This window comes from Colletotrichum navitas (assembly GCF_030913465.1).
Source record: "Colletotrichum navitas strain CBS 125086 chromosome Unknown LY79scaffold_102, whole genome shotgun sequence".
Lineage (NCBI taxonomy): Eukaryota > Fungi > Ascomycota > Sordariomycetes > Glomerellales > Glomerellaceae > Colletotrichum > Colletotrichum navitas.
Window position 1 is genome coordinate 1 of NW_026850648.1, and position 16,694 is coordinate 16,694.

Sequence of the window (16,694 nt, forward strand, 5' to 3'; positions counted from 1 at the left end):
TAGACGGGACTTAACTTTTACCATGACGTAGTATCTCGAGGCCGTGCGTTGTGACCGTCAAATCGCAATACCGGTAGGTAAACACGTAAAAGATTAAGGGGTCTTTATATTCCCACCCGACCTATGCAAACATTAATCTCATGATCCTCCCCTTGTTCCACCAGTAATCTACAGCCGCTCCATCCTTGTATTCATGCATATTGAAAGCCAAGGGGGCCTGGGAGCCTACAGGCATGTATGCAAGCGCATGTGACCGCAATGTCCCGTCTCTTTGGGTTGGTAAAACTGGAGGCGGTTGCAAACACATGCTTCTGCAGCAGGAAAAAAAAAAACCAGTGTCATCTCGGGTTGAATTTTTTGTGCCCAGTATAAAGAAAAAGTCGTCGTCCATCATTCCGTTTCCCGTTCCTGGTTTGCCCAAAAGTTCACAAAGAGAACACCGTGCTGCAGCGCGGATCAAGTAAGACCTCGAAAGGATTTGAATTCCGAAAAAAAAAAGGAAAGAAAAAAAGAGGAAGTGAAACGCCTTCCCTACCGTGTTTGTCTCTATTGCTCGTGAGAAATAGAGACATCAGGGATGAAACAATCGTCGGTCTCGCAATTCATACAGAAAAGAGAAAATAAAAAGTAATAGGTACATAGGGAACTAGAAAAAATGAAAACGACGGGACGGAAGTCGGTGTGAAACGATTGACCGCTTTCAATGCAGAAACGCCGTAGGTATGTGCAATGCCAGCGAGAAAAGTGCGTGTCTAGAGAATCGAAGTAGTAGATTTTCAACGATTGCCTTCAGTGACGGGAAGTTGGTTCGGGTTGCCAGCCGTTGATGTAGGCCATGAGGCCCATTCCTATGATCACCACACCCAGCATGGAGGCGTAGGGGACGCCGGCCATCATGGCCTGATCTTTCGCCAGCTTGCCCGGTGGTATGGTAAGTGGCGTGATAGTGTTAGCCCGCGATAGTGTAGGCTTGTCGCTGGGATCGTCCAAGGGGGACGCTGTCTGGGTTGGCGCGGGCGTCGACTCGTTAGATCCGTCTGTCTGGACCACGGTCGTAGTCTTCTCGGTGGCTCTTTCACTACGACCGCGTCGCCCACGGGATGGAGACCGAATTTTCTCTGCCGCAGCCGCTGACTGCCTAGCTTCTTCGTCTCTTCGGATCTGAGCAACCATCTCTGATAAAGTCTTGCGGTCGGCATCGCGTTCCATCTCAGCCTTCTCACATCTTTGCCTCCAAGCGTCCATCTGCTGCTTAAGATCGCTCATCTCGGTCATCATGGTATCGATCTTGACTTGGAAACGAGCAGCAATCTCTTCAGCGCTCTCCGGTGCCGGCTCCTTGACAAGTGGTTCGGCATCTGTCATTTCGATGTCATGGGTCTCTAAAGCCTCGTGAGGAGGCTCAAAAGCTTCTTCAAGTGTGCTCTCGGTGTCGTGTTCTTTGGGCCCGCCGTTCAGTTCCTTTGGAGCACTGTCCTCGAGTATCTTTGCCATATCTTCGGCAAGCTCGCGTGCTTCGCGTTCTTTGCGCAACATGTCCTCCAGGTCCTTAATCCGGGCAGTCTGGGTATCCATCTCCTTCTTGGCATTGTTCAGAGCCTCCGTTAGCTGGATGATCTGGTGCAGATTGTCGCGTCCCACGGGTGACGGAGTGCTGTTCGTCTTGGGTCGCTCAGTGGTACCTCGTTTGAGGGAAGGCACATCCGGTTTCTCCGGAAGGGGTTGTTGGGGCGGAGGAGCAGGCGGGTCGGAGAATCTCGTCTTTGCATCGTTTCGGAAAGGCAGAGCGTTGCCATTAGGGAGCTGCTTGGTGGCTTCTGGTGCCTCGGGTTTCTCGAGATCCTTGACATCTTCCTTGCTCAACAAGGCATGAATGAAGTGGCCCGTCCTTGACAAGTCTTGAGACTGTAGTCGTGCACTTCGCATCTCGTTCTGCACAGAATGTTAGTGCTAGGAGGGAGGGACTCCGGAATATTGGATACTTACATGTAGCCGTTTTACGATGTGCTCCGTGGTAATGGGTGTCAGTAAGAATCCACGAGCAACTCCGCCACTGGGGGGTATGCCAGCCATGTTCTGGGGAGCCATCACACGGCCGTTGCTGGCCATTGACGCGTTGCTTCCCGTACGACCACGATACGGCATTGGTCCCGGTGCAGGCATCATCATGCCACCGTTAGCCGGATCCAAGTCGCCAAAGCTCATGTCCATGACGTTACTGGAGGGTGTCATGAAGCCAGCATGCTCGACTTTGGCGGCTACCTTGTGGTGGACGACGGTCTTTTGGTCCTCGCTCACGATGTCGATTCCCAGCTCTAGATGATCTCCTGTCTGTAATTCGTGTGGTTCGGATTCGCGGTTCTCTTGCGAAAGGCGCGTCCCGTTAACGAAGGTTCCGTTGGATGACTTGACATCGCGAATGTAAATCTTGCCCATGCGATCTGCCCAAATTTCAGCGTGCTGCCTGGATAGGACTTTGCTATCGAAGTAGCCGTTTGTGGCTGTTGGGATCGTTTTCTGGTTCGTCTGTCGGCCGATACGAAGGCTCTCCGGATAGAATGGCACCGATATGGTCTTGCGCTCGAATGTGCCGTTGAGCGACAGGAGATAGAGAACAGGCTGGCCGCTGGGCATGGGATCGCCGGCAGGTCTTGCGGCAAGCCCTTGTTGCGACATCATTTGTGGCTGCCCTGGTAGGGCCTGCAACGATGAATTGCCGTTAATTCCGTTCATTGGCGAACGCATGACCGGTCTGCCGAACTCGGCCTGGCCTTCTGGCTTGCTCGGCGGCCAAGGGCCGTTTTTGGGCTGCGGGCGTTTCCGCGATGCGGTGCTGGACCACGAACTCATGTCGGAGTTCGTGGACGCCGGGGTGCCATTTGGTTGCGAGGCATTCGTGGCGACCGTGGTAGTTGATGAGTTTGACGACGTGGAGGCGACAGACGAGGATGAGTTGCTTCTCTGCAGCGTCTTCCGCGGCACAAACATGCCTCTGACGTCTTCTGGATTCATTGAATTCAGACTTTGTCCGCCATTAACATTCCATCCCGGTCGATTGAGTTGCTGGAAGCTAGGGGGGCTCGCTACGGCAGTCATGAGGGAGTCTCGGCCGTGGCTGGGTAAGGATCGTATGACGGAAGGAGTCGACGCGGTTGAAGGTACAGGCAATGATGCCGGTCGCAGGTTATCGATGTTGTAGGGGGGGAGAGGGGTTGACTAGGGGATGCCGAGGCCTCCTTCCTTCAACATTCGCACGAACTACCCAGAGGGAATCGAAGGGATGGGTGTCGGGCGAGGTTTATCGCTAAGGGACCAGTCCGTATCGAAAGAAACAGCGTAGTGGTTGAGAAGGGATGAGGCTTCGCTGGCAAGTTGGAAAAAATATGTCAGCGATGATGTCGCAGCAAGGATAGGGGTGGACAGCCAATTGGCGTGACCCAAAGCGGCCTGGTACAGCACAGGGGACGGGGGCGGGAAGGCCACAGCGAAGAAGACCGAGCCGGATCAGGCAGGGAGAGAGGGTCAGACAAGACGCGAGACATACTTGCAATTGAAAGGGAGCGGGCAAAAAGAAGAAGGAAGTGTTTTCTCTGGGCACCTCTTTCGACGATAGCTTAAGCACACGTCGTGGGGGGGGGATCGGGGTGCTTAGTTGGCCTGGTAAGTCGAGGTGGAATCCACCTACTGTACTCCGTAGGATTTGGGAAGAAGAACAGAAGGTCTCGCCCCGTCTCGCTAAGCGCTTAGCGTTATTGCGTGTGTGGCCTTGGGGATTTTGGAGCAACCACTGAACCTCAGTGTTGCAGACAGTGACGGACCAAACAGCGCTCGGAAACACGCGCTGGAGCCGACATGGGAGGGTGGAACACAAGGGAGGGGGGATTCAACGGTCGGCTGGGTAAGGGGGGGTGTTCGGTTCAGATAAAAGCACAGGCCCCGAGGCTGTCACTGTTTCCAACACCATGCGCGAGAGAAGGGCGGCTCGATCTTCATATGAACGGGATCAGGAGAGGAAGGGGTAGCAGCGTCGGAGAAAAAGAGAGGGAAACTGGTGCTGGTCCCCAGGCGAAGGCGGTCTGCCACTGTGTGGTTTGGCTTTTGGGATCCACCAAGACAGGTATGGATCCCCCATTTGCACTGCGCTGCGCTGGCGCTCCACTGGACAGCAAAAACCACGTGACCATATTCTCAGTGCAAGCCCTGCACAGTAAGACTGATGTCATTTGTGCAGTGTGGGCATCCCTAGCACTGTACAACACGCTGTGCTCAGGTGGTCGGTGCATCGGATGACCCTCGGTACCATATGATCCACTTTCCATCCCGACACGCAGAAAGCGAGAGCAACTGGGGTGTTTTGCCGAAGAACTGCCGAGTACCCCGGATTGGATTCGTCCAATGGAAGCTCCAGTGGCGGCGCCCACTACTGGACTGCCTGCAGCAAATTGGAAGAGCTCCTTCAGCCCACCGTCGCAAACATCGCGAACGAACAATTCATGACAGTTTGAGCATCAGCAACAGCCCGACAGCACCTACGACTTGACACTCGGTCGACCGAAGCGAAGCGCAACACACACACTCTTTCTCTTACAACATGCCTCCCGTTCCTGCGCAACACGGCGGTGCCATGGGCCCTTCTGTCGCAGACAAGCGTACGCCCAAGTCTCTCTCGAGCCGTTGCTCAAGCTGTAGCTAATCCTTTGTAGTCAAGATGGGTGCCATGATGGGCGGCAGTACGTTTCATCAATACCCCAGTCATGTACGCGAGGCAATAACTGACAACTCGTAGCTGTCGGTGCTGTCATGGGCTTCGTCTTCGGTACGCGCCGCTTCCTCTCTTCGTTCGACCGACTGGACTGACACTTCACCCCTCTCTAGGCTCGGTCAACATCATGCGTTACGGTGCCGGCCCTAACGGCATCATGAGAACTCTCGGCCAGTACATGCTCGGGTCTGGAGCTACTTTCGGGTAGGTTAGCTATGCCCGGAGTGTACGCTGTCGTAGCTAAAGCCCTGTCCAGTTTCTTCATGTCTATCGGCAGTGTCATTCGATCCGACGCCTCTCCTATTGCCAACGAGGCATTCCGCAGGGCCCAGCGAAGGCCCATAATCATGTACGGCCCCGGCTCCGAGTACTCCAAGCGTCAGTAATAAGCTAGAGGGACATTCGAAATACCCTGTATATCATCATGTAGGAGACTAGTGGGCCGTTGCGAGAATGGCGAGATGCTTCGTTACCGGCATCTAATGGATATATGTATAATAGGTTGTTGGGTATATCACGACTGCATGAAAAAAGTTTTGCATCTTCACGAGTGTATCCTTGGTGCTACGGCCGCAGAAGCCCATCCTAAGACCGATAGGGATCAAGTGGAGAACAGACAGTGCGCCGTGAGCGGCTTCCCGGCTCTTCTGCGAGGGTTTACGTACGCTTCTAAATCGAAAAGAACGCTAGGCTTTGAACGCTGGAAACGGGTATGTTCTGCTAGTGAACTGTCGACTCTTTCCACAGAGACCATGCAGCGCATTAACCCATGACTCCAAAACGACACGATTGGACCAGACACTTGCTGGAGACATCCGGCCGACGTGCATGCTGCTCCGCTCTTGCTTCTGCCTGTTCACCCTTTGCTGCCTCAAGCCGGTCTCAATCATGCCCCCATTGAACTTGACGCTGCCTCGGTAAAACGATCCAGTGAAAGCGTACCAAGATTACCGATCAAGACCTATGCAAGCCCACCCTTGATACCATTCCGACCTGTTAAGTGTCATTGCATACTTCCTTACAGTACTTTGCAAGCGGAGCTCCGCAAGACATGACTTACTCAGCGTGCGTGATGGATTAGTGAACAGCGTCGTAGCCGGTCGCTTCACTGCATGGCCTAGCCTATTCCAGTCTCCAAAGAGCCATGGGTTGTCGGGGGAGCTCTGTATTAGTCCAGCGTACGTGGCATGTGGCGCCACATATTGAAATGTTGATGGCCAGGCGTCTCCTTGGTCCCTGTCCAGGCGGTCGTACAATATGGAGCGGGGTTCATCATGAGAATTTGGGCTCTTCAACCGTAGTCCGGCCCTTCTGAAGCTGTTGTCAGCTTACTTTAACTATAAATGAGGGTTGACGCGCGTTCTAGCGATAGAATGGATCCTTTTCTGGAATTTGTCTCGTGCCGCTGATGACTGTGCCTTCAAACCGAACTCAGATAGCGTGCCCTAAGCATGCTCTGGAGAACTCATCCATGGTCAGTCGTGCTACTCAGCATTGCGAACGTCATGGCCGAATCATATGACTACATGTAAGCAAGATGCCTCAGGAACGGTACAAAATTGCTAATGCCCTCTAGCATCATCGGCGGTGGTACTGCTGGCCTCACCGTCGCAGCTCGCCTCACAGAGGATCCTCAAGTGACGGTTCTCGTGTTGGAAGCCGGCGCCGATCGCTCCGAAGACTTGAATGTGCTGGCCCCGGGCCTGTTCTCAGCTATGTACGGCAACCCGGACTACGATTGGGATTATAAGACTGTTCCTCAGGTAGCAACCACTATGATCGAGAGCACGAAATACAACTTGCTTACGCTTCCAGACGGCTGCCAACAAAAAGGTCGTCGCTCACATCCGCGGTAAGCAGCTCGGGGGCTCCAGCGCAATGAACTTCATGTTCTGGACCCACCCTTCCCGGCGAGATGTCGACAACTGGGGCGACCTGGGCAACGTAGCATGGTCTTGGGATGCGCTCGCTCCCTATCTCCGCAAGTCGGAGGCGTTTGTTGCCCCATCAGCTCAGCAGAAGAGCGATCTCAGTCTCGACTATGTCGATCCAGGCGTGCACGGAACCAGCGGGCCCATCGCCAATGAGTTCCCCAAGCTGTACAGCCCGTTTCTCGAGGCGTGGCCGAGGACTATGGAGAAGCTTGGCTTGGGCGTCAAGGGCGATCCACGGGACGGAAAGGCGCCGGGAGGTTACGTCAACCTGCTTAACATCAAGAATGCGACGCGCAGCTATGCGGCGAATGCGTACCTCGGACCTGCACGTCAACGAGCAAACCTTAGGGTCATGACGGAATCCCAAGTGTCCAAAATCCAGTTCAGAAATAATGAAGACGGTATCGAAGCAACAGGTGTCACGTGGACTCAGGGTGCCCACGAGGTCGAAGCTATTGCTGCAAAGGAGGTGATTCTTGCTGCGGGTTCCATAGCCTCGCCACAATTGCTCGAATTGTCCGGCATTGGCACCAGAGAAATCCTGGAGAAGCACGGTGTCGAAGTATTGGTGGACAACCCCAATGTCGGCGAGAATCTACAGGACCATGTTTACGTTCCCCTTGGGTGAGTGGCCATGGTTTACTGGTTTCATATCGGAAGTTTTTCATCAGACTGAATTAGACTGACATCCTTCAGATTTGCCGTCAAGACAGGCCTGCCAACGAACGAGGACTACTCCAATGCAACCTACTTCCAAGAGCAACTCGATTTGTATCTGCAGACCAAAACAGGTCGCCTGTCCTCGGCAGGCGCCAGCTCGGCGCTTTTGTCCCTTGAGCAGATTGCACCCACCCTGAACCCTGACCCTCCCTCACTTAAGAGCAACATCGCAGGGCTGGCTGAACAGTACCGTCTTGTCTTTCGGGACTTGAAGTCGGAGGCTATCGCTCAGGAGCTCACCATTGAAGGCGGCATCTCTCCCCAGTTCTCCTCCGACACGACGAAACTCTTCAACGCCGACTCGCCTGGTAATTTTCTCTCGGTCTTGGGGGTCCTCGAGCACCCCCTATCCAGGGGCTCAGTCCATATCCAGTCTGCCGACGTGGCCGTCCACCCAGGGATTGATCCACGTTACCTTTCGAACCCGCTCGACGTTCAGCTGTTAAAAACCATCGCCCTCCATCTCCAAACTGTTGCGCGAACGAAGCCGTTGAGTGACCTGCTTCAGGGCGACGGTACCGTCTTTCAACCCGGTTATCACGAGCTCACGGCCCAAAACGTGGAGGATTGGGTGCGGAATAGTATGCAGAGCGAGTACCACCCCTGCGGAACATGCGCCATGTCTCCGATGGCAAAGGGCGGTGTCGTTGATGAAAGGTTCAAGGTTTACGGGGTGAGGAACCTGCGGGTGGTTGATGCTAGTGTGTTTCCTCTGATACCGAGAGCTAATATCCAGTCCCTGGTATATGCGGTGGCAGAGAGGGCTGCGGACTTCATAAAGCAGGATGCACACTGACCTTTGAATAAATGCCTATAGACAGCAATACTAAGCCCTGTTATCTCACGGGTAATCTTAATCTCACCTTTGGCCAAACTGACTGTTCCGCGTAATAATGTCATGATAATAATACCACCGCGATCAGACTTCTGGTGCAGTTTATGTCGGTATCTATAGAGGGTCTACTTAATCTCTTCCTACTTCTACTGCTATAAAACATATTTGGATCGTGTCAGAAGCGGCTGTCAGCAGCCTTTTCCCAAATTATGTTGTCCCTCAGCCTGTTGCTACACGGCACCTCGAACATCATTTGTTCTTGGCACGATTCTACGCCAGGTTTCCTGATATTACGAGCTTGGCAAGGCTCGGCAAAGAAGTTTGGCACTTGATACCGGGAAGCTGGCTAAATTACTAGTTATCTCGAAATATCACTCGGGTAACGGTCTAGCGCTGAGCACAAGGAAAGTCGGTCGTATCTATCTACTCCTGTTATCGCGAAGCTCGCAAACACCGAACGTTTATTACCATAACGTTGATGCGAAAAGCAAATTTGGATCTTTCAGCGTTGCAAAAAGCCAGAGCTTTTGATTGGATTGTCACAACACAAATTCTGCACTGTTATCTGCAGCTGCATCAATATCGGAATTCGAGTCTCTTTGCGGACCATAGGTACCTGCAGGTAGGCGGCATTTATGCAGTCTGTCGGGTCCGTCTACCGCACGTATGGCGCAACCACGGCCATACACCAGTCGCGCGGCGCCCGGTAACCCGGGTTTGCAGAGCTTTGGTTCGACGCCACCAGCCGTCTTCCGATTATTCTTCACTGTGTAGGACTTATCATAGGGTGGTGCTGTTCTCATAGTCGGGTGGTCTACGGAGAAGCGCCCGGGAATTCCATTATCCAGCAAAAAACTACCGTAAACTCGACCAGCATCGCAAGGGTTCTGTAAGACCATCAGCTAATGGCCCCAAGTTCCAGCTCATCTTATTAATATTCTGGTCACGCAAGCCTCTGTGGCGGCAGGAGATTGCGCGGGAGCAACGGCAGCACTATGGTCGCTTCTTTGAGAGAATGAGGTAGCGATATCCGGATCACGACACGGGGCCCCGCGATGGCGACACACCCCACGCCAAAGGGGAGCGAATCATCAGCGCTCCAAAGCACATCATCCGCTCCAGTAATCCATTCAGTCTTCTGAGTCGTCCGAGTGTTATCTGGAGGCTTTTCAACATTCGGGAGATTGCGACCGACTTGGAAACCTCTGTTAGTTTAAGTAGCGCAGCGCGATGGCCAGGCTTTCGAGCAGCGAGATACATAAATCAGGTACGATATTTACCCCAAATATTCACGAATGGTTTTCCTTTTCTCCTCAGACTCAAGCCCGGATCTCCCTCATTTCAACACTCTAATTTACCGAACTCGATAGAGCTCTTACCTTTGCTCGGAATGGGGTCAGTGCATGAATACACATCCTCGTCTGCCAAGGGAGGGACGGTGGATGATTCGCTCTCGGACGATCATAATTCGACAACCTTCGTAAAGAAGAAGGTTCCATGGTGGGCGTACATCTGGGATTACGAGCCCGATCGCTCCCCAGAGGAACGCGCTTTCATTCAGAAGCTCGACGTCTTTCTGATCACGATGCTGAGCTTCGGCTATTTCATCAAGAATCTTGATCAGACCAACATTAGCAACGCCTTTATCAGCGGCATGAAGGAAGATCTTCATATGAATGGCAACGAAATCAACCTCATCGACACAGCCTGGACCGTCGGCTACGTGGTGGGTCAAATCCCCTCGCAGATCGTCCTCACAAAGGTGCGACCATCCATTTGGGTACCCTCCTGTGAGCTGCTTTGGACAGTCTTGACTTTCTGTCTGGCGGCTGTAAAGACTTCGAATCATGTTATTGCCATCCGTTTCTTCGTCGGTTTGGCGGAGTCCATCTTCTATCCGGCCGCTCACACGATCCTGGGATCGTGGTACAAGCCGTCTGAGCTGGGCAAGAGGGCCTGCATTTTTCACGCTTCTTCGGCTGCGGCCGGCATGTTTTCAGGCTATCTCCAAGCTGGCGTCTACCGTGGCCTCAACGGTGTACATGGACTTGCTGGTTGGAAGTGGTTATTTGTAAGCTCTCCCCTTTCCCGATGGCGTGATGTGATAATGTGGGAACACCTCGATGCTGACGTGACCGCAACTCTTAGATTATGGACGGAATCATCAGCTTGCCCATATGCATCGCGGGGTTCTTCTTCCTACCAGATCTCCCAGAGAACACAAGAGCATTTTACCTTAACGAAAATGTGTGTAATAGATGTGTCTCTGATATGTTTGCACGATGACTGATGTCGAGACAGGACCGAGAGTTAGCTCGCAAGCGTATGGCGAGCGTCGGCCGTGCTCCTCGGACAAAGCTGGGACGATCTGCTTTCAAACGAATCTTTGGAAGATGGCACGTTTACTTGTTGTCGATTCTTTACATCATCTTCATCAATATCGGCCCGTCGAGCAGTGTCAACCCCTTTTCGCTCTGGCTGAAGGCAAGGGGCGAGAGTGTGGAGAGGATTGTGAGTTTGTCCCAGTGGTAAGATGGTCCCTAACAGAAGCTGACCAAAATCATCAGAACATCGTTCCTACAGCGGCCTCTGCGGTCCAGCTGGTTCTCACCGTCTCGTTCGCTATCATCTCTGACGCGATTCGTCATCGTGCTAGCATCATGTCCATTTCTACTTTTCTTGGCGGCTTTGCAGCCTTGATTCTTGCCATCTGGAACGTCCCGGACGGCTTGAAGTGGTTTGCTTTTCTGCTGCAGCGCGCTTCAGTGCCGTATGGACCGCTCAGCATGAGCTGGACAAACGAGATTTGCGGTGCTGATGCCGAGGAGCGCGCCATCGTCATTGGCATCATGAACTCGTTGGGATACGCATTCAACGCCTGGGTACCAATCCTGACGTATCCTCAAGTTGACGCTCCAACCTTCAAAAAGGGCTTCATTTTCTCGACAGCTGCCTTTGGTGCTCAAGCTGTCATCACAGCTTCGGTGGCCTATCTCTACAGGCGCGACAAGAAGAAGCAGGGGATCGCCAAGAGAGACGAAGAAGGTGTCACTGCACCTGCTTCAGTTCCCAACTTGAAGTGAATCACACAACTACGTATAGTGTTGGTCAAGCTGCTTTGCACGAATTATGATGTAATACGATCATGGCATAGCAATCGGCGTTGAACGGTAATCTAGAATATCAATCGGACCTAACAGGATTTAAACCGTACACTTTGCCATCCATCTTTTGCTTACGAACTAAGATCACGATACGTGATGCGTGTTGATAAGATAGCGGGCTCCTGACATTAATATTTTAAGTAATCGGTCTGTGTCCCGTGGTCGGGAGATGTGGTCGTTTGAGGGAATACCCTGCGGTCAAAAACTCGACTGATTATTACTTATCATCCAGCCAGGGGTATGTGACTTGGCTTTTCTAGAGTCAAGGTAATTAGTAACATAGTTATCTTTGAGCGAAGTTCCACGTTCAGGCGCACTTGTATCAATTCAGTTGTCGTGAGCACACGTGGTATCGCCGCTAACAAATCACCCGCTCGCTTAAAGGGGGCGAGACTTAGTTGCAGAAAGTGCCTAGATCCAGTACTAGAACAGAATATATAACACCATAAGTTCTTTTCTATCAGATTTTTGACGCGGTACTTATTACTGCGCGCCACTATGTTGCTCAGGTGCAGCCAGATCACTTGCCGCCTTGAGGTGGCATAAGGAGCGCAAGCAAGGTAAGTGGGGTAAGTTAGTACAGGATCTTACCTTACAGGCTACAGTGTATTAGTGTCTATTACTAGAAAGATATCTATAGATAATAGATAGTATATACTATATTAGTAGCTTATATTAGTACATTTTAGGCTATTCTTTTATTCATTCATTTACTTATATATCTACTTCTGTAATTAGTCCTATTTACGTAAAGCTAGAGCCCTTATAGCTAGGCCTTTTGACACAGCCTTCCTGCCAGCCGTTGCAGATCTAACAGGAGGAGCAAGGCTGCAATAGGCGACGTGAAGCGACGCAGTGCGAAGGTGAAGTGCAACAGCAGAGCAGTGAAACAAGGCAAGCAATAACAAGGAGCTGAACGATTAACACAGGACAAAAGCTAGGTATAGGTGTAGATAGTGTATTGAGGTTTTCTCTCCTAACAGGAGGCAATGGGCAATGGGATATATACCCCCTGGGCATATGCCTGGACACGTGCCAGCGGGGTTATCCCTTGTCCTACCTATCTATCTACAATGTGATGTTCTTGTCCTGTGACACCTTTAGCCTATAAGTTCTAACAAAGGAGTCCTTATTAGTTAAGGCTTAGTAAGTTATAAGGATACATTATGTTCTATCTCTAGAGAATAAATAAAAGGTTCTAGAATAGTGTTATAGTAGTAATAACTATAGCTAGATAACTTTTAACTATATTACCTAAAGTAAAGATTTTAAGATCAAGAGAAAAGAAAATCTATAGTAAGGCCTTTCTTAGTAGCTTAGCTGTCACACTACAGAACGCTCATTCTATAGAGAATCCACCATGTTTCGCACAGGCTATTAACTAGCAAATGGCCGGTTAGTAACCCAGGGATATTGAGAACATTGACGGAGAATTCTCTAACTGTCGTGAAGCTGGAATAGCTTCGTGTGGCTAGTGCCAGCAGCGCCGCCACAGGATGTGGCGTACCACCCGCACGGACCGTGTAGAAAAGGTATTTCTACCGCTTCTCCGGTTCATACGTAGTTTCTTAATAGGTCAACTACTTTTCTCTCATATGACAAGACGCTGCGGTTCATCACACTAACCGTTGGCCGGAAATTCTCCAGTAATTCTCCAGGAATTCTCGGAAACTTGTTTAGCTGTTTAACCTAGAATTCTCCACTATTTGTAGGCAAACTCCCTGTCTATTAGAAAAGGAAGGGGCATTAAATTTACAACTAATGTACCTGCACTAAAGTGTAATAAACTTTCTTACTTATCTAGTACTTATTATATATAATAAACTTTCTTACTTACCTAGTACTTATTATATATAAACCTAAATCACTTAGTCCTAATTTTACTTAAGGATTATAGGGCGCTCCTGTAAACTAAGAAAGAGCCACTTGTGCTAACGTTCTTCCTAAGACACTTGTTAGGTGTATAGGGGTTACTACCCTTTAGGCCTTTAAAATAGATAGCTTTTAGTAGTTTAATAGGCTATTGTCTAGATTACTATTACTACTACCCTTATCTAAAGAGCTACCTAGACCCTTGTTAGTATATCTAGCTTTAAATAACTACTAAATATATCTAGTATAGGCACCTACTTAGTGGATAGCGCGTCTTCCTTTGAACACTAAAAGGGTTCAGAAGAAACAGTGACAGCCAACGTGGAGCGGCCGTTTTCAGTGTTCCCTGTCCTGTCCCCACACTACCTAGTCAGGGGGAACAGGATCCTTACCATAAAAAGGCAACACGCGCTCTCCAGGCATTTTCAAACTTTGCCTATGCTCATCTGACCACCCACGATACTAAATCGACTCGAAATGCCATATCAGAAATGACGATGGCGCCTCTCGACAGAGAATCCTCCGCCATCAGCTGCGCAAAGGCGGCACTCCTCCTTCTCGGCGTTTGCGTCCCTTCGGCGGCAATTCTCGTCTCCACGCCTAAATCTGGTCCCAGCTCCGTGATAAGATACGCCTGGATCGCCGTCGTCCCCTTTATCGCTAGACATTTACTCGTGCAGTTGTCCGGTATAACAACAAGTTGTGTTCTCAACACCGTTGCCATGGGACAACTCTGTCTTGTCCTTCTGCAAAGCTGCAATTTCCTGGTACTCACGCGTCTCGACACCGGCGATCTCGTGAAGGGAAACGTTTACCAGCCGTCGGATGGGCTTGTTCACAAACTTCGGAGCGTCATTGGGTTGATGTTCAACTTGCGAGGCATTGGCACGCCATGGCAAATCCCAAGAATTAATTCGGCTCCACAGAGCCTCAACAAGCATACCGAGAACGGAAAATTGCGCAAAGGGCCATGGGTGGCGCGACAGTTGCAGATTATCTTCTGGCAGTACCTCTTTCTCGACTTCACGTATCTTTCTTCCTTGGACACGTCACCGGAAGATGCGGAAAAGCTCTTTGGTCCCGGTAAAGAGTTCTTGTATATCAACGCCAATGCGGAGCAGTGGGGAGCCCGTGTGGCTGCTGGCTTCATTTCCTGGCTAGCCCCGGGTCGAGTGACAGTGGACCTCGTCTATCGAGTTTTGTCAGTAGTTTCTGTGCTGAGCGGTATGGCTTCTCCGGAGGACTGGCCGCCTCTCTTTGGAAGCATCTGGGATGCATACACGATCCGAGCTTTTTGGAGGTGAGTAGATGCCACACAGTCTTTGCGTTAAAGTCCTGTGACTAACAGCATGCGTAGCGTCTTCTGGCACCAATATTGTCGTTGGTTTCTCACGTCAGTCAGCAACTACATCTGCCGATACCTCTTGCGCCTTCCTCGACCCACGCGACTAGAGCGCTATCTCAATATCGCTGTAGTGTTCGTGAGTTCGGGTCTAGTCCACGTTATGCTCGACATGTTCTGCTGGGAGCCATCTCCCAAAGCGCCAACATTGGCCTTCTTTGGCTCCTTTGCTGTGGCTATCATGATCGAGGACGGCGTCCAGGAAGTGTGGCGTCGCATCGCGGGCGCAGTGGATTCTAAGAAGGTCCCGCTGTGGCACAAGATTGTAGGCTACATTTGGGTTTCCACATGGCTCACTGTCACCTCGCCATGGTATCTGTATCATACTATCCGGCAGCCTGTAGATATGAAGTGGCTGGTGCCGTTCAGTGTTCTTAACATGATGGGGCCAGTGGCTGGAAATGTCCTGTTGTTCGGTGGCGGCCTCGTGCTGAAATACACTATTGTTGGCCAGATTTAGAACGGTGCAGGAAATAGGAAAAGAGAACAATTGTTGCCCTCAAGCAAGGAACAGCGAATAAACAAGCCCATGCTCATGATTGGTCAAAACCTGTAATTCGCCACCTACGAATCTTGCGCGCGTTGCCTATTTGGTTGCCTACGTTCTTACAGGCTTTGAAGACACCAAATGATGACCCAAAGAGATGTGCCTAGGTGCCTAGCAGTGGTCCGCGACGAAACAAGGGAAATAGCGGTAAAATAACACTGATGGGCAATATTTTGCACATCGCATAAGGTTTGAACTTCAATGGCAACATCGTGGATGTATTGATAGTATACGGACTTTCTATGGCTCCTGCATGCAGAACTTGAGTTGATTGGTCTTCCCCGTCGGCCAATTCTCCTTTCATCTCTGAAAGTCTCTTTCGCGGGATCAAGCCTCCATTTTCGCAGCTTAAATTTTCGTAGGAAGCTGACCTGGCGACATCACACGCGTGTGTGGTGCAATCATTACATCGCGAATCTCGATGTTTGTGTATGTAATCTGCAGCGAACAGCTTGTCCTCAATTGTTGGAGGCCGATCGTATCGAATGCGGTTTCGCTTGTTGCTTGCCGCTCGGTTGCCGCATGTGCGAAAGAATTTCGGCGGCCTTATCAAGAAGAAGATACTGGGCCCGAGCAGTCTGGAAAAGGGACAGAAGGGAGCGAATACTTGCAGTGGGTCGCCCAAGGTTGTCTTCAACTGTATCCTTGCGTATGAACCCGTTCGTTGTCGTCCAAAATCATACTGGACGACCCTTTTACTGATGATGACATCGCCTAAGATAATTTCGTTTCCTTGGCTTGGGACTGCTCCGCATATGCCGGTGAGAATAGCCAACCTGATTCCCGAATAGCTTGATCGCAAACTCGATACGGTGTTCGCTGCGTTGACTTTTCTCATACCCGGTAGAAGAACCAGAACGACATTCAAGCTCTGGATTGAGCCTGTGGTATAAATGTTAGGATCGTTCGGTGCCTTTCCGTAAACGTCTCCGTCATTGTCCCAAAACTCGTCGAAAGCCAGGCAAGCCGCATCATATTCCAGAGGCAAGGCGCATACAATTGCAACCTCAAACTCGTCACGGCTTGCAGGTCGAGAGGCCATTGTTCCATGCAAGCAGCCTGATAAGCGACGTTATTGATGTCCTTCTGCCATGTGTCACGATAAGTCGACCAACCACTCTTGACCAGCGCCCAATACTCTGATGTCATTCCCGCCCGACTGCGCCGCATCAGCACATAACATAGCACAAGCGACCTCGCTGCAAAGGCTTCCGCGGGTTGAAATCCTTCAGCCGTCATTGGGACTTTCGTCACCAGACCGACTGTTCCAGCCCCATGGTTTCTTGGTTGCTTCAAACCATTTTGCCAATTTGAACTCGCCAAGGAAATTTGCTGGAGCTCAATTAGGTGGCTCGCCGCAAACTGTCAATCCAGAAAGGAATATTATGACGCGAAGCGACAGGGAGTCGTTACGCCCGACTTGTGTTTGTCACTCGGCGCTAAGCATCTGGAGTCGTT

At 51.0% G+C, this 16,694-nt stretch overlaps 6 protein-coding genes across 6 annotated transcripts; 4 read left to right on the top strand and 2 right to left on the bottom strand.

Moving 5' to 3' along the window:
- Positions 1-353: 353 nt before the first annotated feature.
- Positions 354-3,566, bottom strand: LY79DRAFT_569411 (FHA domain-containing protein). Its single transcript, XM_060559054.1, has 2 exons — positions 1,987-3,566; positions 354-1,932 (listed from the first exon to the last, which is right to left on the bottom strand). The coding sequence occupies exons 1-2, from the start codon at positions 3,094-3,096 to the stop codon at positions 790-792; spliced, it is 2,253 nt and encodes a 750-aa protein (XP_060408626.1). The 5' UTR covers positions 3,097-3,566; the 3' UTR covers positions 354-789.
- Positions 3,567-4,591: 1,025 nt separating this feature from the next.
- On the top strand, positions 4,592-5,148 carry LY79DRAFT_583959 (reactive mitochondrial oxygen species modulator 1-domain-containing protein; the record flags this gene model as incomplete). Its single annotated transcript, XM_060560370.1, has 4 exons — positions 4,592-4,649; positions 4,787-4,816; positions 4,876-4,966; positions 5,019-5,148. The coding sequence occupies 4 exons, from the start codon at positions 4,592-4,594 to the stop codon at positions 5,146-5,148; spliced, it is 309 nt and encodes a 102-aa protein (XP_060408627.1).
- A 1,065-nt stretch (positions 5,149-6,213) lies between these two features.
- LY79DRAFT_526608 (GMC oxidoreductase) lies at positions 6,214-8,212 on the top strand (the record flags this gene model as incomplete). The annotated part of the gene is made up of 4 exons (XM_060555852.1): positions 6,214-6,290; positions 6,339-6,525; positions 6,578-7,320; positions 7,393-8,212. 4 exons carry the CDS (start codon positions 6,214-6,216, stop codon positions 8,210-8,212), a joined length of 1,827 nt encoding a protein of 608 aa, XP_060408628.1.
- Positions 8,213-9,437: 1,225 nt separating this feature from the next.
- On the top strand, positions 9,438-11,730 carry LY79DRAFT_569416 (major facilitator superfamily transporter). Its single transcript, XM_060559055.1, has 4 exons — positions 9,438-10,322; positions 10,400-10,498; positions 10,553-10,762; positions 10,819-11,730. Exons 1-4 carry the CDS (start codon positions 9,642-9,644, stop codon positions 11,332-11,334), a joined length of 1,506 nt encoding a protein of 501 aa, XP_060408629.1. The 5' UTR covers positions 9,438-9,641; the 3' UTR covers positions 11,335-11,730.
- A 2,000-nt stretch (positions 11,731-13,730) lies between these two features.
- Positions 13,731-15,221, top strand: LY79DRAFT_642088 (membrane bound O-acyl transferase family-domain-containing protein). The gene is made up of 2 exons (XM_060562371.1): positions 13,731-14,587; positions 14,645-15,221. Exons 1-2 carry the CDS (start codon positions 13,779-13,781, stop codon positions 15,147-15,149), a joined length of 1,314 nt encoding a protein of 437 aa, XP_060408630.1. The 5' UTR covers positions 13,731-13,778; the 3' UTR covers positions 15,150-15,221.
- A 136-nt stretch (positions 15,222-15,357) lies between these two features.
- LY79DRAFT_39668 (uncharacterized protein) lies at positions 15,358-16,341 on the bottom strand (the record flags this gene model as incomplete). The annotated part of the gene is made up of 1 exon (XM_060552980.1): positions 15,358-16,341. A coding segment is annotated over exon 1 (921 nt), but the record flags the coding sequence as incomplete, so codon positions are not given.
- Positions 16,342-16,694: the final 353 nt, after the last annotated feature.